Below are 21763 nucleotides of genomic sequence, written 5' to 3'. Positions count from 1 at the left end.
AAAAATATGTTTTCCATATATATAAAAAAAACCAACGCTTTTTTGAGTGGCTTTTTCCTTATCTGGTTCACAGTTGGGCAAAGAGATTGTCGAATCGTATGGCCAGTGGGCTTCATGCCTCCGTGTTCACTCACAACTGAAGCAGTGTGGAGGTTCAAGGCCAGCTTCCCTCATGCAAAGCAGGCAGTCAAGAGGAAGGCCAGGCAACACCAAATGTCTTATTAATTCACTAATTTGTTGTGACTGCAGGGCACGAAAAGCCTGTTTCCTTGCCATCTGAGGCCAAGAGAACCCAGTGCCGTGTTACTTACAGACACACACACACACACACACACACACACACACACACACATACACACAAACACACATACATACACAGCTTTTCCTACGCACTATCTGGCCTACTTTCATGTGCGGTGGTGGGAATAAAGACAGGATCACCCTTGATTACCTCCATGAAAGCACCACCAGGGGACAAGCATCTTGCTGGCTACTGACTCGGCTGAGCTAAACTGACAGTAAACTAAAGACTACTATTTCTAAAATCAACAACCAGGGGCAGAAAACCAGGTGAATGAAGGTGCAGTAATCCTAAAACAATATATTGTCTACTTCAGGCTTTCACAACGGTCTTTTAGAGGAGGGCAAGTTAATGGAGATATTTTATCAACCTCCGAAAACTGACAAACTGTACACATAACTGTCTCTTAAATGACTTTCTGTTGGAAGCAAGTTTTAAAATGGAGATGTTGTGTCTCTCCAAAGAGTCAATCAGCCACTGCACAAAAACAGAATGAAAATATAACCTCACATAAACATATGATAATGTTCCCGCCATGACGGCACTACATTCAGCACACTAGGCTTTAAAAATACAAATGACACCTTTGGCTTAAAATCTGAAATTTTCACGACAATTTCAGCCAAAACAACAAGCCTCATTTGATTGTTTATTTACTTTGATGCCTAGATGTACTGCTGAAGATAAGATCTTTAAGGTAAGTATGACCAACACTGGCATTACTATAAACTGGTGTAGCGCTGGGCAATATGGAAAGTAAAACAAATATCATGACATTTTTGACCAGATACCTTGATATCGATATTGCAGCAATATTGTAGGGTTGACTATTGGTTCTTTTACAAAATATTTACACAAAGAGATTTTTGATAAATAATCTTCAGTAATATATATATATATATATATATATATATATATATATGTATATAATGACTACAAGGCAAATAATAGAAGAGCTAAAACAGTATGCTAAGTTTAGAAAATTACATCACTTTACTGTGATTCAGCCTTTAAAACCAGGAAAAGACAACACGTAAGATATAAGTATTTTCCAAAAGACAATATTTAGTCTCATATCATGATATCAATATAATATTGATATACTGCCCAGCTCTAGTTGTGACTACAAAGTTTGACGTTTTCCTGGTTTAGTCAAATGAATATAGTTGCAAATGGTGAAATGACAAAAAAAAAAATCAATCGAAACCCTGATATTTATTTTTTTTCAATGACATGCCAGGTGATGCAATATTTGCGTTGGGGTTCTTGTGTATTAGTGCTGTGTGGAGGTGAACGTGTAGCTGAGAGACAGGGGATAACATACTTGCCAAATTTTTGCAATTTGACTGTGTCCTTCATTGTTGTCAGTAGCAGTCTGTCACTGTGTTTTGGGAATGATGGAAAAGAACAATTCTACAAATCTGAGAGGAAGCTGAAAACCACAGCAGCTGTGCAGGACCTGATTTTATACAGTTCTGCGTTGTGCTCAGTGGAGCGTGGACGTAAAAATATCAGGTAAGAATATGCCTATTTCATGAAAAAATAGTGGTACAGGTCTGATCTCATTAAAATTATTATTTTTTTTTTATTAAAAAAGGGCTAATACCTTTACAAAACTATTTGGGGGAAAATGTATTAATATTTACATTGAGATTTTTTTAAAGATCCAGTGTGTGTGATTTAGTGGCATTTAGCAGTGAGGTCGCAGTACTGGAACCTCTCCAGTCTTCCAGTCTGAAAGGTCCTGTCTAGAGCCAGTGTTAAGTCTGTCCATTCTGGGCTACTGTTGACACAGCATGGTGGACTACGTGGAAAAGGACCGACTCCATATATAAAAATTGCTCATTCTAAAAACACAACGATTCTTATTTTCAGGTGATTATAAACCGATGAAAACATAGCTATGGGTATCATCTATTGTTTTTGCCAATAGATATTTTTCGCTAAATGGCCTGGCTCTACTACACACACATTTAGCCTTATTGCTTAATATGTTTATGCCACTATTTTTTTTTGAAAGATGGTTCAGACCCTTTGTTGAATATAGATATAGCCTTCACCGCAATGAAATTTAATTTATTATGTTTCTAAAACCATGTCTAAATGCACTGAAGACACAGAGAATTAACTTTTAAAACAGAACAGCACACCAGCATCAAGCTAAAGAACTTCACGACAAATTCTTTAAGTTTTGAAATTAAAATAGACAGTATGGTAATAAAATGACATAGTAATATAGCCATTGATAACGATGACTGCCATAAAACAAGACAGAACTGACAGATTTCAATGAGAAACAAGCTCTGATGCCTATTCAGAACCAACATTTTAATTTGCGCCACAAAGACTCCCCAGCTGTGTTACAAGCTGGAGTCTAGCTCCCTGAGGTCAATTTGCTTTTTACTGGGACTCTGGTACTTGAGCTGAAGGCCTTGATGGTGAGAGAGCACAGTTAATCGACTTTCTTTCTACCCTGAGCTGTTGTTGTACAAAATTATTATAGATTCTGAAAAAAAAATCCTTGCTGGGGCTCTTTTGTGTTTGGGGTCTATAGGAAAAACAGTACAACAGCAGCTTCTTCTGAAAACATGGCCTTCATACTGAAATGCAATTTCACAAGCTCCTCAACAGACAACAACCGCCTATTTTGCTGCAACAATGGCTGCCCGCTTCAATACCCAGTTGGCCGACCGGTGTGGAACAATTGGGTGGCAGGAAAGGTGACAGGTAATTTAAAGAGGCAAAGGGGAGAGCTGTAGGTAGCGACTGTCCAGCTCAGTAGATCGTTTCCCACCAGCGTAAACCCCTGGTCGGTACCATGTCCACTAAAGGGCATCTCCACAAATGCACAGGCATATAAAACACACACACATTGTTCATCCACAGCCACCTTTGCATATCTGGTTCAAAGATCTGGTATGTATTAGTTTGTCTTCAAAAACTATATATACTGTGAAGAAACTGCATCACTGAAAAAGACTGAGGTGGAATCGAAATGAAGAGTAATGGGAAAGGAATATGTTTGTTAAAAGTGAAGGAGATGGAGATCGAAATCAAAAACTGGAAATATATATGTATATTTGTAAATCAGCTCTACAGAGTATCTCATTTAAATACTTTTGTTAATTTGTTGTGAGGTCCTGTTTGTCCCTAAAACTCTGCGTGCCTGGGTGTGGGCCCGTAACACAAACTATAGACCCTCTCTACAAACACATTTTACTCAAAGAATCTGCAAATTCCTCAGGTATGTAATGTACTTGGCGAATAAAAGTTATTCAGATTTTGTTCCAGGGAGAGTTTGTGCTTTCTGTTGCAACGAATACAATGTGAGAATTCAAAACTAAAATCATTTGTAGTGGCCAACAAAACTATAATACAAATCTAAATAAAACAGTGTATTTGCATGAGTTCAACATTAATTTCAACATTCCGCGTATGTGTATTTCTGTGTGTGTGTGTGTGTGTGTGTGTGTGTGTGTGTGTGTGTATGTGTGTTTCCACTGAGAGTTACTGCGCTCCAGCTGTTGGGATCCAGTTGCTCTGACTTGTTGAGGACCCTGGCTCCCACTAGTGCAGCACACAGGCCCAGAGGTGGTGAGACATACAGCGGCTCGACAGAGGAAGCAAGGGGCAGAAACAGATAGCGATGGAAAGACAAAGAACAACAGAGCAGTGGCTGAACCCCACGCAGCTGCTCTTGTTCTTCAGGGAACCCAGCCGGGAAGCATCGCTCAAGCGCCTAATTCCGCTAATGTGTGCAGTCATGAGATGTGCAGGGTGGGGGTGAGGGTGGGGGATTACTGCAGCGTCAATCCTGCGACTCTGAAGCTGTGGCTGAGAGACTGATGGGGGACCAGCCTGACTGGGCCTGGGCGGCTGGCCTCTGGCCACTGGGCTGAGCTGAGGCGGCCAGTGAGACCGAAAGTGGTGATGCCCACCACCCTGATCACCCACAGCCTGTTAAGAGGCCTCTCAGCATGCCAGCACAAAGTAGGAGAGGTACAGGGAGGTTGGAACAGAAGGTGTATGAGTGTGAAAATATGGAAAGGAGGGGTGGGGTGGAGGTTCGGGGGGTTATATTAATATGGTTGACTGACTGGGCAAGGAGGGCTCAGGTGGCTTGAGCGAGGTGAGAGGACATAAGACTGAAAGTAGGCAGCCAGGCTGTCAGATATCAGTATGAACATAACACAACTCAAATTCTCTTCAAACTCGATTTTTTTTCATGATTTTACAAGGAAAAACCATCAAAGTCAAGTAAGATGCTATGTACATATATGACAGTTACACTGCTCTACAGTGACAAAGATACATTTTAATTTCATGACCATAAACAGGCATGAAAAAGGCTCCGCAAGCCTTCAACAGCGTGATAAATGAAAGGAGAAGTAGTTGCAGCCATATGCAACACTGAAATATTGCCGAATAATGCACATGTTCGCACTCTCTAATCTGAGGATGACAGGTTCAATCCAGGGGTTCAGATAACCACTGCCACCAGGGGGAGTAGGTGTACTGCAGTCATTTCCTGATAACTAAGTGAATCTCCGACAGTAAGACACCAGAACCTAATATATGTGACCAGATAAGTCAGTTCATTTGTATTACAGGTCACTTTGTTCAGCCTAAGACAGCCAGTCAGGTATTTGGTGTTATAGTGTTATTGTGCTTTTAGCTTCTGATGAACAGGGCTGCGGATACTAAGACATTAAGCTTGTGAAACCTTGTTTGAGGTTCACAAGTGCAAATACACAGAATTATATACAATTCTGAAAACATTACAGGTTCTCTGTGTTCAAGGACAATAATTTTCTTCTTTAACAGACAAGGCTGCAAAACTAAAGGAAATCCAACTGAATTGACTTTAGTCGTGCTGAAACTGCAGTGAAAATGTGCGTATGTTACAAAAGCTTTTTTTCTTCAGTCAGGGGACAGACCTCCATGAGGTTGCCGAACACCTCACCTGATGTTGCCTTGACAGAGTGCTTTTGTAAAAAGTCCAGGGTCTGAGCCAAAGCCTTCTTGTTGCAGTGAGTGGAGAGCTCCTCATTACATTCAAAACACCTGTTACAATGAGACAGGTTCACAGACACACACAGAAAAGCTTTAAGTTACTGTGCAATCTAAAAACCCCTCAAGAAATTATTGTTGAATTGAACTATTATTTGAGAACAGAATTAATTGGTTGAAGTAGAAAAACCATTTACACACACACAATCAAATAAAATAACGGAGTGAAATCAGGGCTCAGCATTAACCATGGCCTGCTGGCTCATGGCCACAAAAAAGTTACAAACATCACGTGGTCTAGTGTCACAGTTCTATCTTGGTGTCAGTAATGTCTGAAGGAAAACACTTACTGATTTAATTAATGACTTTTAAGACATTTTCATTGTGCTACACTATCATTTGAGCATACTGTCCCCGTGCAGTAATGTGCAATGAAATCACAAATGTGTATGTATACTATACTATTATATGAAACTTTTTCAGAAGAAATCCATTGTGCTTCTCAGCAAACTGATTATGGAAAAAAAATTTTTTTATCACACTAAGACCTCTCTGGTGATGCCACTGTTGACTGAGAGTCATTTATTACAAGATGTACAATAAATTACTGCTGTAATGCAAGTCTTTCTTCATCCTTTCTGGCCGCTCATAGTACTGCTTCTGAAATAGCACGAATGGATGTGCATCCAAAACCAAGCTGCAACTGGTTTGACTGGGTTTTACACGGTGCTGCTGTTAAGTTGTGCTGCTCTGTGTTGTCTATCTGTGTGCCGTCAGAGTTCTGTTTTCGCACTGCAATATTAACAATTAATAATGTGTTTTTCATTGGGTGAGAAAATGGATGTGCGTCGTGAAAGTGTGTGTGAAAAACTGTCAACCTGCTTTTAGCTCTATGCATCAATAACGGTTAAGCAAGCTTGGTACTTGGCAGAACCTCGGTAAACTTTCCCTTTTCCTGTTATACTTAGACTTGCTATATGCTACGTTTGTCCAATTTGAAAAGAAAAATAATGAACATGGTTAAAAGATATGGCTGAGGCAACACTTGACATATTACAGGAGTGTCACAATCTTCATGGACACATTACGTTGTATTTAGTCACACCACAAGTTCACCGATGTTTGCAAAACACAAACAAACTAGCTGGTGTATGACATGCATCAAGATGCCAATGCCTTTTGTTTTCTAGGTAAACCCACACACTGGCAGCATCTTTATAAGTGTCACACACTGGCAGTGTGTGCAGTCTTGGCTTTTCATTACAGTTAACAATGAATGCAGTTTGAAGTTTCTCACCAGGCCTTCCATGTGCTCAAGCTGATGGTGATGCAGTGAGACTCTGGGTGGAAAGCTTGGTGGTGCTTGACAGCGTGCTGGATCCCTGACTGATTACAGCCCTGTAAGATGATTCATTTAAAAATGTTTTGTAATCAAGCAAAACATACCTTCACAGTGCAAATGGCCATGATTAAAGATCATGACTCATTTCCACTTTAATTAAGCCAAATTTACATGTGCTACAGCTGAAGTTACAAGGGTAGAAAATAATACTTCATATCTGTGAAGCCTTTTAGCAAAAGGCAATACACTGAAAATGTACATATTTATCCATTTCTCTCTTAAATGGATTTACAAAGGTATTTGTTCTCCAATGAGAACAATAATGGTGTGTCAATTATTCATTTAAATTGTCAGCGTTTTACAGTAACCATTATTTATGTGTTGCTGGAAAAAAGTACATCAAGATCTATCTGTCATGATTTCAATGTAGACAATTTAGGTTTAATTATTCAAATCAAAGAAACAGAAAACAACGTAATCTTAGTGCTATATAGTGGGAACTGGAGTTGCTTGAGTTTCTTGAAGATGCTTCACTTCTCATCCAAGAGGCTTCTTCAGTTCTAACTGACTGTTGTGGAGACGCAGGCTCTAAACTCTGTGTGGGTGTGCCTGCGGCTCCGCACCAGTCAAAACTGAAAAGGATTCTTGGATGAGAGGTGAAATGTCTTCAAGAAACTCAAGCAAGGCCAGTTGCCTACAATATAGCAGTAAAGATAACCATGACCTTCAGCAACATAAAGGACAACATGTGTGCTTGCCCCTTTGTGAATTTTTGGTGCAATATTCACTAATCAACAATTCATTGTAATGGGGTGCTCGTTATTTACATTGAATGTTTTCATTACTGATTGAAATGTACTTAATCATTTTACATAAACATAAAAGTAGATAAATGACCAAGTAAATACACAAAAAAATAATCTAAATGAAGACGACATTGATGACATTGTCACTCTAGGTTATTAATAATAATGTCTCTTTGTGTATGGGAATTTTGCATGTTCAAAAAGAATACTCTAGATATATTAATAATATCCAGTTATTGCTCAGTTCTAGTGTGTGCTATGTGTTTCGTTTGCACTGTTTAACACTGAAGAAACAATTAAACAATTCTTACTTGGAAGCCACACTTTAAGCACACCAGGATGTCATAGGATGCTGCTGGCTCTCCATCGATCATGGTCCTCTCCTTCAGGCAATCAGAGCACACCAACCACACGCTGGAGAGCACTGATTTCTTCACTGAGCTCAAGTCCACTGCTTTACTCACATGCTGGCAAGTCAACCCTAAATAAAAAACAAAACATGCTTTGATGAGAAATTTACCTTGGGATCCCTTTTCAGGACTTATTCTGAGCCACTATGTTTTGAAAGAGAGATAGTGTGCACATCAACAGATGTAAATTACATAAGGTGGGACATCCGCACAAAAAAGATATCCATTGTAAGATAAATTCCCCATTAAGGATATTCCACTCGCGTGATGTGGATTCATTAGTCTGCAGCATATTGCCCTGATTTAGTGGGTCAAATTTTATCTATAATATTATTTACAAAATATATAAAAAATTACAAAATCTGTATCTGTAGTTAAAAACAATTCTGTATTTCCAATACAAATCATATTGTGTTATTTTTATTATTATTATTAATAAGAGGTCACTCAATTAGTAAAGACTTAATCTCATTCACTATAGACTGGACTCTGCTAAACCAAAACTAACAACCTGAACTTTAACAGTCTGGTGCCCTGCACTGCTCCAGTGACTTACCACTGACTTCATCTGATGACTCCTCATCTCGAGGTTTCCTCGGTTTATTAGTCCGCTTAGTCATATCTGCGGCTTTTAAAGAGAAGGGGTCCTTTAGCCGCATCTGGAGCTCTGGATGGGCAGATGGAGGACAAACATTGGAATTACTATATAAAATGAAACTACTTCAACATAACATAAGCTTACACTAGTCTACAACTCTCATGATTATTTTACGTATTGTAGCACACAATGCTCTGAAAACCAGGTACAAAGCAATCCGTAAGTATCTGTGCAGTAACATATATCATTGCCTTTGTACTCTGGTGCAGTGGATCTAAAATGAATGAGTCACTATGAATCATCTTTAAACATTATTTTGAGCACATTTACACTCACACTAGATGAACTAAGGACTTTTTCTACATAGTCCTCACTTTTAAGACACCCAAATTTGCTGGTCAAATTACCTTAAATTTAAATACAGTATTCTTCTTTTCAAATCTACTTGCAAATCCTATGCAACCAATGGCTGTCTTAGGCTTACATCCAGGGTTGGAAATTGAAGTTTTTGTCGACCTGCCAGTGTGGCAGGTGGATTTCAAAATCTACCTGCCAATCAATAGACTACCAAAGTTTTTTGGCTGGTAAGTGAAGCAAATCTATCATATTTTACCAGCATTTGGCAGGTGCTAATTTCCAAACCAGTCGGCATCCTACAGACATCAGCAGAATCTTGGTATTTTCCCTGATTATATTTGTCCTGTACTGCTGCCAGGATCATTTTCTTGCTTGTGCTTGGGGGCTTTACACCCTCAGTGTAGTCTTTAGCTGGTGAAACACTGCTCAATTGGATTAAGGTCAGGTGAACAATTTTGCCTGTCAAGAATATTCCACTGTTTGGACCTTATATTCCGTGGTAGCTCATAGGTTTAAGATCACTATCCAGCTCCACTGAGGGGTTACATTTGAAATCGTTTCTCCACTGTTCAACCCATTTACATGGGACCCCACTTAAGCATCCTAAAGCTTAAAGTCACTTAATCCCAGGAACATTACCATGCATAACCCATTCAGGAGTGATGAGCCTAAACAACAGAAAGTGTGTAACTGTCATACTTGCGGACTGCATAATATTTCACTGACAACAGATATAGCCAAACAAATAAAAGATGATTCTATAATAAGAGTAACGTTAACTACTCAGGAATGTGCAATAACACGGTTGAGAAGCCTCAACTAGCAAAGACCGTCCAATTTAGGTGAGAATAAGAGGCCTACATGTCGTTTATCAGAGAACCTCAAACAATGAATGGATAACGTTTGCACTATTAGAATTGGCGAATAGCCGTATGAACTCACCTCTTTATTTTAGCTCCTATGTTGACTGTGTTAGCTATCCTGAAGCCAACAGTGAGATGTCAACTCTTCCTGGCTAGCAAACAAGCTAGCTACATCAGACTGTCAGAATAAATAAAACATTAACAGGTGTGTTTTATCCAACAACACACTGCTCTGTTACGGCATTGCGAAGCAAAGTACAACGCACCGACAACAACAGTCCAATTGTCTCTATAATTCTTCGTCTTTGCCTTAGACTTTGTAATTTTTTTCAAGCTTTCGGTAGCATCAGCTAGCAACCCTAGTCAACATGTGACGCACTACGGCAGCTCGGTTTGGCCTTATGCTGCATTCAAGCACAATGGGAAATCTCAAAACGCCACAGGTTCTGAGGCATTCAGGAATTTTTCTAACGCTTCATGGTATCAAGTTACAGAGATCGGATTATTGTCTTGTTTTATTTACAGAAATGAAAAACTTGAAATGGTTGTGAAAATATCGAGGTGTCTATGTGATGTTTTTTTTTAAGTATTTCTGTTTCGTGGATGCTGAAATTCAAAATAAGTATTTCATTTTCAGCTGTAATTTTGATGGTGCGGTTTATGATACCTCTGTTCTACAAACAGATGTGTCGAGATCATACCAGCTGATGTTATCAATACATCTTTAGTGGTCAGGAAAGCTCATGTAGCACAATGCCTTTGAATGCGACATGGAACCATAGGGCATAGCTGGTCAGATGAGGACAGACGTTTGACTGTCAATTTTCCGTTTTTCGCAAGACTATAAATGCAATATATTTACATACATACATGCATTATGTCGTTAGTCATTCATTAGTATGTTCGGGTTTTGGCTACTTATGGCACATAGCGCGTATTTGTGTTCACAACAGGTTGACCTTTGAAAGATCAGGTGAATGACTTACGTTTGCTCTTTATGAGATGGGAAAGGAGAGAGTATTTTGTCCCTTTAGTGATCCGTATTTCTGCGCACGCGCAGATCATTGTTTGGTAAGCGCGAGCACTGGCATTGAGAATTCCAATAGTTTCAGCGCGTATTAGTGTTGCGTCATTTGTAATTTGGGGTTTGTGTTGAGGAAGTGTTAGCGTAAAGAGTATAATAGGGTGTCATATATGGCTCTCAGACGGTGTTGGGGGTTTGCAGGAGTTCTTCCGCGGCTGTTATGGAACAACACCGTCCTGTCTAGAGTTTCCGTCCAGGGAGGACGAAGCTCTGTGTCCAGCCTTGTCAACACCCACCACGCTTGTAAAAGTGAGCTTTCTGTCCGTGTGAATGTCAGCTGGTTGACTCACTATCATGTTTTGAAAAACTGTTCATATGTGTGGCATGTTGTGTGTTTTGCTTTCAGCTTCAGGGCCGCTGCTCCGCAGGTTCAGTTCAGCGCCACCGAGCACAGATGTGAGCTATGACCAGATGAAGCAGCTCCTGGCTGGGCGGAAAGCAATAGTCATAGATGTCAGAGAGCCCTGGGAGCTCAGGGAGTACGGCGTCATTCCCGGGTCAATTAACGTCCCCTGTAAATGTTGTTCTTCCTATAATACACTGAATCTTAGAGTTAAGTTAGCAGAGATGTCACGTCATAGCTACTTGTAAGATCACAAGACTACTAATATAGTACCTCTGTAACTAGTTAAGGTTGTCTGCGGGTCATGGACAAATCTGGGAAAGTTCTAAACCATGTGGCTGTCACTCAAAGCATGCTGTATACACGATCAGATAAACATTAAACATTCCTTAGATAGTCCTGTGTATCTAGGTGAAGTCCTTTGACACTGCTTACAACCAGTTTTGTTTTACCTAACAGCACATCTTTCAAGTACTGCTGGTTATACTTGACCTGTCTGTGCTTCTTTGACTTTGCAGTGGGACAGGTGAACACCGCCCTCCAGCTGGCACCGGAAGAGTTCAATGAAAAGTACGGTGGTAAAATGCCCCAGCACACAGATAATGTTGTGTTCACCTGCCTGGCAGGGATCAGGAGCAAGACGGCACTAGACACAGCCACCTCACTGGGATACAAAGAGTGAGATGTGTTTTCTATCTGTCAAAATCATTGCTTCTCACCTCCTCATTAATGCACACAGATTACTGAACTATTGTAGTGCATGTAAAGTAAATGTTAGATATTTCTAACACTTCTCAATAAGTCTGGGCAAAGGCTAGAGTACAAGTACATTTTTTTATGGCTTAATGTTATATCTGACTGTTGTATTTCATTGTGAGACAGCATTAAGTTTAACCAACCTGAGGTCATTGACCTGTTGTTGCATAATGCTAGAGAGTCTAATAGTGAAACCATTAAATACTGCGCATGTTTTTACTAGTAAAGTCATACACAGTGGCAGTTTAATTTTTGACACACCTCTGTTTATACAACATTGCATTCACTTCCCTCCTTTATTGCTCCATTTCAGCGTTCAGCATTACCCAGGTGGATGGCAAGACTGGCTGAAAAATGAACAACAGAACTGATGCAGGGATGATGAAACAGAAGACAATATTAAAAGCTCTTAGCTGAGATCAGACTGGCAACTGAGATTGTGTAACAGGGAGTCTTGTAAAGGGTTTTAAAACAGTTCATTTATTCTTTTGTTTTAAGAGCCAGCAATTGAAGTTGTTTTCCTCATCTGTGAATCCCAAAGACTGAAACCAGAGGGCTCAGCACACATAAACAATCACATCTGCTGCTAAAAAACTTAATAACTACTGTAGTGTTACTTGAAGTTAAATTTATTTCAGCACAGAACTATTTATAAACCCTTTACAACTTCTACAGAGACAAATATGTAACCAGTGACTATTCTAAACCGTACCACAAATAATAATAGAGTTCTAACAGAGCTCAAGTATTTGTTTCCATTCAGACTATCTATGCAAATGACTACTTAACTGTGTATGATTGTGTGTTAAGATCAAGTTGGCTGTTGCATAATATGGACAGTTCAACAATTCAAGTAAGTGTGTTGTAAATACTGAATAGTTTGTTGCTCATGGATGCAACTGAAGTTGTTGCCAATTTCATTCAATAAAAACAATTTATTAATATTGATATTTTGTTTGTGTTTTGGAATTGTTATTTATTTATTTAGAATAAATTATGGAGCATGCCCATCAGGTCTAGTAAAAACAGCATAAGAAGACATGGATTTGAATTATCTGTGATACAGATAGTCATAGAGTGGCTTACTGAGGTGACAGCCTCCGGGACTAAGATGATCTACGGTATTGAAGGACCATGTCTAATATCCACTGAATTTGCCACTCACCCTCCAGGGAACATTAACAGGTCCCTTCGTCATCCATGATAATGAATGTGTTTGTTTTCAACTGAGAAGAATGCCTCTATTAACAGTATGTCGACCACGGCCATGGACTTTGTTCCCTGTTAACTTTCCCTTTTACAGCTCCAGCTGAAAGTCCAAACAGAACACAATAATGATTTTACCATGACTAGTTAAGATTTCAAAATTATCTAAGTGCCCCAGAAAAGTAAGAAGCTGCTTGTTGAATCATTGTCGCTAAATAGGAAGCTGACCTTTAAGTGACTTTCCAGATGCATGAGTAAATAATCTGGCTCAGAAGTGTTAATGCTATTTCTGCTATATGAAACAATATTCTCCAAGCAGGCATGGTGCACCCCAGATTTATATTAAACAGATAAAGCAGGTCCGTGAGTCTAAAGCATGTAACTAAAGTATACTACCATATCATTTGGCCTGTTTGGACAGTTAACCCTCAAATCAAAAATACATATTTTTCCTTTTACCTTCAGAGCTATTATCAATCTAGATTGTTTTGGTGTGAGACATCAAATGTTGGAGATACCAGCCATAGAGATGTCTGCCTTCTCTACGATATAGTGGAACTAGATGGCACTCGGCTTTTGGAGGTCAAAGTGCCAAAAAAAAAAAAACGCATCTGAAAAACTCAGCAGCAATGTCTCTTTCCAAAAATCATGACCCAGAGACTCAAGATAATCCACAGACCCTGATGTGAGCAGTTTCATGTAGGAACTGTTTTCTTTCTACCAATCTACACCCGCCAACAGTATCACTGCGCAGATTCTAGCTCAGCTAGCACCACTTAGCTAGCTAACATAACAACTCAGCCGAAGAGAACACCATTAATGTTTACTTTTGTCCATGTGTAGATGCACATTTCCTTCTGCGCAGTGATAGGATAGGCGGATCTAGTTAGTCTAGTTAGAATTCAATTTTTTATTCTCTTCTCAACAAAAGGCAAGCTGCTCAAGAACTGACTGATGCCATGACTAATGTATATCACTGCCTCAACAGTTCACATTTGCACCTCAACATCTCTGAAACTGTTGGTATGTACTTCTCAAAAAAGGTGAGTATTGACAGTGACCCTAATATTTTTGTACAAGGTAAAAAGATCGACTTAGTACAAGAATCTAAATATTTAGGAACCATTCTTGATTCACAACTTTGTTTTAAACAACAGGTGAAAAAGACTGAACAGAATGAAATTTAACTTGTCTAACTTTGGAGTTATTTCAATTTTATGCAGTAGTGCATACATAATAGACTTATGTATGCTAATTTTGTGCAGTATTTAGACACACACCTGCAATCGTGTCCTATGGGCATTGTGCAATTCAATCTAGCACTTTACTATTTAGTGCAATTCATTCTAGCACTTTACTATTTAGTGCAATTCATCCTAGCACTTTACTATTTGATGCAGTTTTGAGCAATGTGCAATATAACAAGTACTTAAACAGACAGACACTTCAGCACTTGGCACTCTTGCACTCGACACTTTAGCACTCGTCACTTTAACTAGCACTATACAAATTGATATCTAAAAATTCCTATGGTCTCACAACTCTTGGTCTGTTTCTCTGTGTATGTTGTTTTGCTTGTCTTACTCTTACTTACTAAGTAATTGTTTATTAATACATATTGTCCCGTTTTTAAAAAAAGAAATAGGCTAAATAAAATAAAATAAAATTCAGCGAAAAAAAAGCTAAGGCAAACATAAGATTGAGAAGGTATGGACATGCTTCCTTCCAAAGTTATTTATTGTATTTTCCTAATTTAAATGGACAGTTAACCCTAAAATCAGAATTACATTTTTTCCTCTTACCTGTAGTGCTATTCATTAAACTTTACTGTTTTGGTGTGGGTTGCTGTGTGTTGGTGATATTGGCGGTAGAGATATCTACTTTCTACAGTGGGTATCTATAGTGGGTATAGTAGACACTCAGACTGTGTTGCTAAAAGTGCCAAAAAATCAATTAAAAAGACTAATCAGCGATGTGTCTTTCCAGAAATCATGACCCCGTTGCTCAAGATAATCCACAGATCTTGCTGTGAGCAGTTTCATGTACGAACTATTTTTTTTCTACCTAGAGATCCACCAACTATATCACTGCACAGAAGGAAATGTGCATCTGCACATAGACGAAAGGCTTGACTCACGACAGCATGACGTCAACGTTAATGGCGTACTCGGAAGAGCTGTAATCTTAGCTAGCTAAGGGTGCTAGCTGAAGTAGCAGTAGATGCACGCTTCCTTCTGCTTTGTGATACAGTAGGCGGGTGTAGATTGGTAGATACATGAAACTGCTCACAACAAGATCTGTGGATTATCTTCAGTAACCAGGCCATGACTTCTGGACAGAGACATTGCTGATTACTTTTTTTTATGTTTTTTTGTGGCACTTTTAGCATCACAAGCTGAGTGTCCTCTATACCCACTACATTCGAGAGAAAGCAGACATCTCTACTGCCGATATCTCCAACACAGAAATACTCACACCAAAACAATCAAGGTTGATGAAAAGCACTACAGGTAAGAGGGGGAAACAATAGTATTTTTGATTTTAGGGTTAACTGTCCATTTAAATTGGGAAAATACAATAAATAACTTTGGAAGGAAGCATGTCCATACCGTCTCCATCTTGTGTTCCCCTTACCTATTTTTAGCTGAATGAAAAATTAGGGGTCATCCCTATGTTTCCAGGGTTCTATGTTTCCCGGGTTCTATGTTCCCCACTTAACCCTGCAAAAAAGCTTCTATGTTCCCCGCTTACACCAAAAGGGTTCTATGTTTCCCGCTTGGTTTAGCGGTCAACATAGAACCCGGGAAACATAGAACCTTTTTTGTGTAAACGGGGAACATAGAACCTTTTTTGCAAGGTTAAGTGGGGAACATAGAACCCCGGAAACATAGATACGCTCCCAAAAATTAAACCCGAGAGGTGGAGCTGTGTTGGCATTTGAAGTGAGGCTTCACAAATACTGTAATAAAAATACCTAAATAATGAGTAATGTCATTTGGTTGTGACATTAAAAGAGCTGGTTGGTGGAAACAGATTGCTCCCATGACTGATTGATTCCACCTCTTCCCAAAAGTCCCATGCTGCTGTAAGATCTGAGGTCAATGGAAATGAATAGATGCTTGCTTAATTTATCAAGACAGAGTTTCACAAGAACAATAAATTAAAAAAAATAATTAAAATGAATTAAAAAGCATTTCATAAGCTGGATTCTTGTGTTTTAAATATGCTGAACTAATATCTAGTTAAGGACAGGTTATAATGTTTTGGTTATTCTGTGGCTGTCGCAGTATGTTTTAGGTTTTCTATGAGGGTTAATGTTGTTGCTGGTAGTTATTGTTTACTGTAAATTCTAAGGGCAGTGCTGCATGGACTGACCCCTGACCAAGTGACCCTGATGGTGACAATAAAAAATCGCCTTAAACGGACATGAACACTGTTTTCTCCCGTCATATCACTGTGCCATGTCAACCATAAACTCCAGACTTATCCCCCCGTCCTTTTCTTCTGCCTGCTTATTTTCCCTCACAGGCAGTAATTTCATTTTCTCTTTTTTCCGATTGCCATGGTTTTAATATGCTGAAAACACATCAGACAAATAAGTATTAATTTATGTCAAATCTTGCTGGGGCTTTTTGTTCCTCTGCAGCCGCTGCCTCATCAGGTCACCCTGCAGCTTCTGCTCAGCATTCAATTAAAGTCCCTCGTCCCATCAGAGCAGATCACATCAGTGCTGCACTTACTGGCTGCTGCCGGATGCTGCCTGCTTACCTGTCTGCTGCCCAGTGCTGTAGTGGACACTGGGGTGGTGGATATGCCATTATCCTGGCAAAACTCATTGTGGTTTCAGTCAAAGGGAGGCCAATACATGATCACATTCTGTGTTTTGCAGAAAGACCAATTGGCGATGCCGTCAGCTGCTATCCCAGCCAAGCTGTGCTCCTCACAAGCTGCTGACAGATATCTGTTGGTGTTGGTGCAGAGGTTCTAGATTCCACAGGTGTTGGCTCATGAACTGGGACAGAGCTGGGGTATGGCTGGCATTGGGAAGTATAAAATCCGAGACTGGCTTGACAATCAGGGAGAGCAAACAAGGTGCCCTGGAGTGCAGTAAACCACAGACAGGCCCTGCGTGAGTATTTTTTTCATCACCCCTCAGAGAACCAGAGGAAACACAGTCGCTGCCGCCACCATGAGCCGCAGCCCTGAGAGGATCTCATCCTACCGCCGTCACTTCGAGGACAGCAGCAGCTCATCCTACCAGGTCAGGGTGTCCAGCCCATCCCCCACCAGGAGAGATGCCCGTCATGCTTCTGCTGGCTACCCCTGCAGAGCCGGGGCCAGCACCATGCGTGTGGAGTCAATGGGACGAAGGACTGCCTCGGCTGCACGCAAGACTCGCATGGTTGGAGCAGGGTAAGCTCTGTCTCCTACAGTGCCAATGTTTATAGAAGGCTTTACAGTGACATTATTATTTGCCGTAAAATGTTTGTGAAAGTATGTTAAAGTGCAGTTTTCAGTTATTTTCCAATCTTTTTTAAATACTTTTATTACGTTTACATTTTCTCATGAAGTGCCATCTAATGCTTCTTCAAATTTCATGTCCTTGGCTCACGGTTGGCTTTTCAGTGTGGGTGTAGGAGCCTTGGTCTGTGTTGGGCCAAATGGAGAACCCGCTGTAGATCTGGATGTGGCTGCAGCTGAAAACCAACAATTCCTCAGCACCCGCACCACTGAAAGACAGGAGATGATCATCCTCAATGACAGACTGGCTGTATACATTAACAAGGTAAAACTGCTTTCAAACTAACCACATTTTATTTCTTCTGTCAGTGCTGATAAATATACTTTTCAGGCCTAGCTAAAAATGCCTTTTGTTGAAAAATGGAACCATATTATTCTCAGCTCTGTGAGCACAAGGACAGGAAACATATTGTGGTGTCTGGTTTAGACACACTTGAAATCACAGGTTTTCTTGTGGCGACAGGTTCGATCACTTGAGCAGCAGAACAAGCTGTTGGAAGCAGAGATCCAGGCCTACCAGAACCGCTTTGAGAGTCCAACCGGTCTGCGCCTCCTGTATGAGGAACAGCTGAGAGAGCTGAAAAAGATTGCTGACCAGATGAGAGTTCAGCGGGTGAGACAGAATTCTCCAAGCCGCACATTGTCACTTTTTTTTTCTTTTTACATTTCAGACACTCAATAGAGCATAAAGACTGAATTCTTAGTTTCCGGCAAGGTTTACACCTCACTGAGCTGTGGAAGATCCATCCAAGCAACGATACAAGACGTCAACTTGGTGTTTTCAAGGTTCCTTACCTGGTAACAGGCTTATTTCTGGCAGGCAAATGGAGAGGTGCCTCAGCGTGTTAAGGTGTCATGGAGTACAGCTGTCAGCAGCTATGTTTTATTCACAGATGAGATGGCTTGATTGTAGACACACACACACACACACACACACACAGGAATGAAGATATAAAATGCAAAATTGAAAAGTGGCTGATCTACATTTTGCACACACCCTTGCGCACACCTCCAAATCTAATAGACGACCACATTACTTCTGGCTTCTTGGTTTTCAGGACATTTCCTTGGCGGCTAAGGACTCCACAGCTGCTCAACTAGAGGCAATCAAAATCAAATATGAGGAGGCAGTGGAGCTGAGGAAGAAAGCTGAGTTAGAAATCGAAGCCTTCCGTCCAGTAGGTTACTTTTTATTAGCCAGTATCTCCTTAATCATCAAATTAATTTACAGTCCCAAACCCGAATGATAATCACGGTGTGTGCTCTTCAGGATGTTGACAAAGCCACCTCCTCGCGCATTGCTTTGGAGAAGAAGCTGGAGCAGCTGGAAGTTGAAATTGAATTCCTGAAACGGGTCCATCAGCAGGTGGATAACATCATCACATAAGATTATGTATTAAGCTTATGTATTTAGTTTGCCTTTTATTTTCATTATTGCTAAATATTTCTTATTTTTCCAGGAAATTGATGAGCTCATGAAACAAATCTACGCAGCTCATGTGTCAGCTCAGAGTGCATTCACCCTACCTGACCTGGCAGCTGCTTTGAAGCAAATCCAAGCCCAGTATGACGACATTGCAGCCAAAAATCTCCAGGTAAGATTATCACACATTAGCACAGTCTGAAGTCAAGTTCTCTTTGTTTTAGGTTAAATTAATGTGAATATTTCATCGCTTATTTTTAGGAGATGGATTCATGGTATAAAAACAAGTTTGAAGATCTGACCAGTAAGACATCAAGGCACGTGGATAGGGTTCGAGGCATTCGGGATGAAATAGCAGGCGCCAAAAAGGATGTGAGTATGAAAAGTGATACTGAATAAATGAGCCTTAACTAACTACTGATACTGAATGACTACAATGACGAATATAAAAATATCTTCAGATCCAAAGCAAAGATCGTGAGTTGGATGCCTTGAGGAGCAGGAACGAAGCTCTTGAGGCCAAGATCCGAGAGGCACAAGAGAGGTACAAGAAGGAACTGGAAGACCTGCAGGTAAAGACAAGCTAATGTAGTCAAAGGATGCACACCTGATCTCACCAGAGTCAGTTGTGAACACATATGCTTACTTTCATGCATTCAGGCACAAAGCCACCATATGAATTCATTCATACAGTAATTTAATGGCTCTGTTAACCTACTAGGCCCGGATTGAGGCCCTGCAGCTTGAGCTGAAATCCACTAAGGAAAAAATTGCGCTGCACCTGCGTGAGTACCAGGAGCTCCTGAATATCAAGATGGCTCTGGAGATTGAGATTACAACATACAGGTGAAGGAAGAATAATTTAAGAATTAGTGCCATGAAATATAAATGTAAATTAATGTAAAGAAAAAATATTGTCATTTTGAATATTTGTTTTTTTTGTTACAGAAAACTAATTGAGGGAGAGGATCTGCGGCTCTCTGGCATGATGCAAACCCTGTCTCTTGCCGGCTGTAGCATGAGCGCCATTGGTGGTGGGATGAGCTCCAGTGGAGGAGGAATGGGTGGGGTTGGTGGTGTTGGTGGCATGGGTGGCGGAATGATGGGAGGTAGTGGTGGAGGTGTTGGAGGCATGGGGAGTGGAGTAGGAATGGGGGGGTTCTCAGGTGCAGGAGGCATGGGCACAGGTTCAGGCAATCTTGCTGGAGGAATGGGTAGAAGAATGGGTGCTGGAGGTCCTGATGACAAGACGGGTCCTGCTGGTAGGGCAGGAGGGGCAGACATTGGTGGTAGTCATAGATTTGGAGCTGGGGGTGTAGGTGTAGGAGCTGGCACAGGGGGTGTGGGTACTGGTGGAGGAGTGGGTGCTGGAGGAATGAGTGGTGTGGGCGCTGGGGCTGGAGGAGTGGGCACTGGGGCTGGAGGTGTAGGCACTGGTGCTGGAGGAGTGGGCGCTGGGGCTGGAGGTGTAGGCACTGGTGCTGGAGGAGTGGGCACTGGGGCTGGAGGTGTGGGTGTTGGTGGAACTTTGGGATTTGGCGCCGGAGGCATGGGTGACAGTGGTGTGGGTGGTGTTGGAATGGGTGTAGGTAGTGGTGCTGCAAGTTCAGCTGGCATAGGCGGCACTGGTACAGGGTTCAGTGGAGAAATTGGTGGTGTTGGTGGAGGAACGGGTGGTGGAATTGGTGGAGGTATAGATGGGGATGGAGGTAAAGATCGTGGAATGGGTATTGCTGGAATAGGCGGTAGAGGAAGTGAGGGTGTGGGTGGAGATGTTGCACTTTCAGGCATTGGCGGAAAGGGGAAGATTGGTGGAGGAATGGGTGGCACTACCGGTACCGGGATGGGATATGGATCCAATGGATATGATGACAACAATGAGCCCTATGCAGAGCAGGCTGTGGAGCTGACGGAGAGGAGGACGGTGCTCATTAGGTAAAGGTACCATCAGGTATCTTTTTTGTTTCTCTCAAACATATTATTTTTAATGCAGCACTAAAGCTCATAAAATGATGCCTTTGATTAACGAAGAATGACTTAAAGTATCTTAACCTGTGTTATGATAGGGTTAGGCGTAAGGCTAGCATACAGCTACTTTGAGGTTCAGAGGTCCAGTGAGCTTCTTCTGGTTACCTTAGCCCTCTGCATGTCCTTTCCTCCCCTACAGAACAGTTAGAAATGAGGACAATGATGTGGTGGAGATGGACCACCAGGAACAAACCTACACCATCTCCGGCGCAGCCGATGACTCTGATGAGGAATGAGCAGCACAAATTCCCAAATGACCTCCTCCCGCCCTTAAACCACCACGCCCCTCTGAGCTTTGCACTGACCAGAGCCCATGTCTGGGCATTGACCTTTGCCCTTTGCCCTGGACAAGAAGACCATGAATGACCCTTTGCCACAGAGTGAAACCTTCACCTCATAGGCTTTAAATATGCCTCACTAGCAGCACTCAACATGGTCTCTAAACCTTTGTGTGCCTCTCACCCCCCCCCTTCTTTTCTACTTGCTCAAAATAAAGCTATCAGCATTCAATTACCTTGTCTTTGTTTTGATTTGATGTCTTTTTTAGCATTTGTGTTTGAAGTGCCTTACAAGGACACTGAATGTTATCACTACTATTTTCATGAAATGCTGGTAATTCTGCAGAACTGAAAGAGATGTTGCTTATTTTGATAGCAAAGGCTCGAGAGGATAAAGAGTGAAAAAAGGGGAAAAGGAAGTAGTGAGCAGCAAAAAC

General features: G+C 41.0%; 3 protein-coding genes across 8 annotated transcripts in view; 2 read left to right on the top strand and 1 right to left on the bottom strand.

Moving 5' to 3' along the window:
• The window catches only part of usp45 (ubiquitin specific peptidase 45), a 42706-nt gene extending 32629 nt beyond the window's left edge, over positions 1 to 10077 (bottom strand). For 2 of the 3 annotated variants that reach the window (XM_049584676.1, XM_049584678.1), the window contains exons 1-5: positions 9767 to 10076; positions 8426 to 8536; positions 7771 to 7940; positions 6609 to 6709; positions 5265 to 5365 (exon numbers count right to left, since the gene is read on the bottom strand). In XM_049584676.1, coding sequence (XP_049440633.1) covers positions 5265 to 5365; positions 6609 to 6709; positions 7771 to 7940; positions 8426 to 8528 — 475 coding nt within the window. In that variant the 5' untranslated portion in view covers positions 8529 to 8536; positions 9767 to 10076. Of the gene's footprint in view, positions 1 to 5264; positions 5366 to 6608; positions 6710 to 7770; positions 7941 to 8425; positions 8537 to 9766 lie in introns of all 3 variants that reach the window. The other variant, XM_049584677.1, reaches the window with a different exon arrangement.
• Positions 10078 to 10738: 661 nt separating this feature from the next.
• Positions 10739 to 12818, top strand: tstd3 (thiosulfate sulfurtransferase like domain containing 3). Its single transcript, XM_049584688.1, has 4 exons — positions 10739 to 11020; positions 11118 to 11285; positions 11633 to 11792; positions 12184 to 12818. The coding sequence occupies exons 1-4, from the start codon at positions 10882 to 10884 to the stop codon at positions 12239 to 12241; spliced, it is 525 nt and encodes a 174-aa protein (XP_049440645.1). The 5' UTR covers positions 10739 to 10881; the 3' UTR covers positions 12242 to 12818.
• A 4240-nt stretch (positions 12819 to 17058) lies between these two features.
• Positions 17059 to 21511, top strand: zgc:172323 (uncharacterized protein LOC564165 homolog). 4 transcript variants are annotated; one of them, XM_049584682.1, is made up of 12 exons: positions 17059 to 17489; positions 17703 to 17862; positions 18061 to 18210; positions 18656 to 18775; positions 18868 to 18963; positions 19058 to 19192; positions 19282 to 19392; positions 19482 to 19592; positions 19742 to 19866; positions 19969 to 20339; positions 20445 to 20971; positions 21188 to 21511. In XM_049584682.1, exons 1-11 carry the CDS (start codon positions 17266 to 17268, stop codon positions 20957 to 20959), a joined length of 2118 nt encoding a protein of 705 aa, XP_049440639.1. In that variant the 5' UTR covers positions 17059 to 17265; the 3' UTR covers positions 20960 to 20971; positions 21188 to 21511. The 4 variants fall into 4 exon arrangements, with proteins under 4 accessions (XP_049440639.1, XP_049440636.1, XP_049440637.1 ...); XM_049584680.1 differs by having other exon boundaries at positions 17060 to 17489; positions 20445 to 20955; XM_049584681.1 differs by having other exon boundaries at positions 17060 to 17489; positions 20445 to 20961.
• The last annotated feature ends 252 nt before the right edge of the window (positions 21512 to 21763 follow it).

The sequence above is a fragment of the Epinephelus fuscoguttatus genome, linkage group LG8 (genome assembly GCF_011397635.1).
Source record: "Epinephelus fuscoguttatus linkage group LG8, E.fuscoguttatus.final_Chr_v1".
In the NCBI taxonomy this organism is placed as follows: domain Eukaryota; kingdom Metazoa; phylum Chordata; class Actinopteri; order Perciformes; family Serranidae; genus Epinephelus; species Epinephelus fuscoguttatus.
Note: the sequence above shows the minus strand (reverse complement) of the source record. Positions and strands in the feature narration are given on the sequence as shown.

What these genes read in the sequence shown, in the direction of transcription:
- tstd3 (XM_049584688.1), top strand. Translation starts at nt 10,882, where the DNA reads ATGGCTCTCAGACGGTGTTGGGGGTTTGCAGGAGTTCTTCCGCGGCTG. An exon ending in CGGGTCAATTAACGTCCCCT is followed by an intron (nt 11,286 to 11,632) that starts GTAAATGTTGTT and finishes TTGACTTTGCAG; the next exon opens with TGGGACAGGTGAACACCGCC. An exon ending in ACCTCACTGGGATACAAAGA is followed by an intron (nt 11,793 to 12,183) that starts GTGAGATGTGTT and finishes GCTCCATTTCAG; the next exon opens with CGTTCAGCATTACCCAGGTG.
- zgc:172323 (XM_049584679.1), top strand. Translation starts at nt 17,266, where the DNA reads ATGAGCCGCAGCCCTGAGAGGATCTCATCCTACCGCCGTCACTTCGAG. An exon ending in ACTCGCATGGTTGGAGCAGG is followed by an intron (nt 17,490 to 17,702) that starts GTAAGCTCTGTC and finishes TTGGCTTTTCAG; the next exon opens with TGTGGGTGTAGGAGCCTTGG. An exon ending in TTGCAGCCAAAAATCTCCAG is followed by an intron (nt 19,193 to 19,281) that starts GTAAGATTATCA and finishes GCTTATTTTTAG; the next exon opens with GAGATGGATTCATGGTATAA.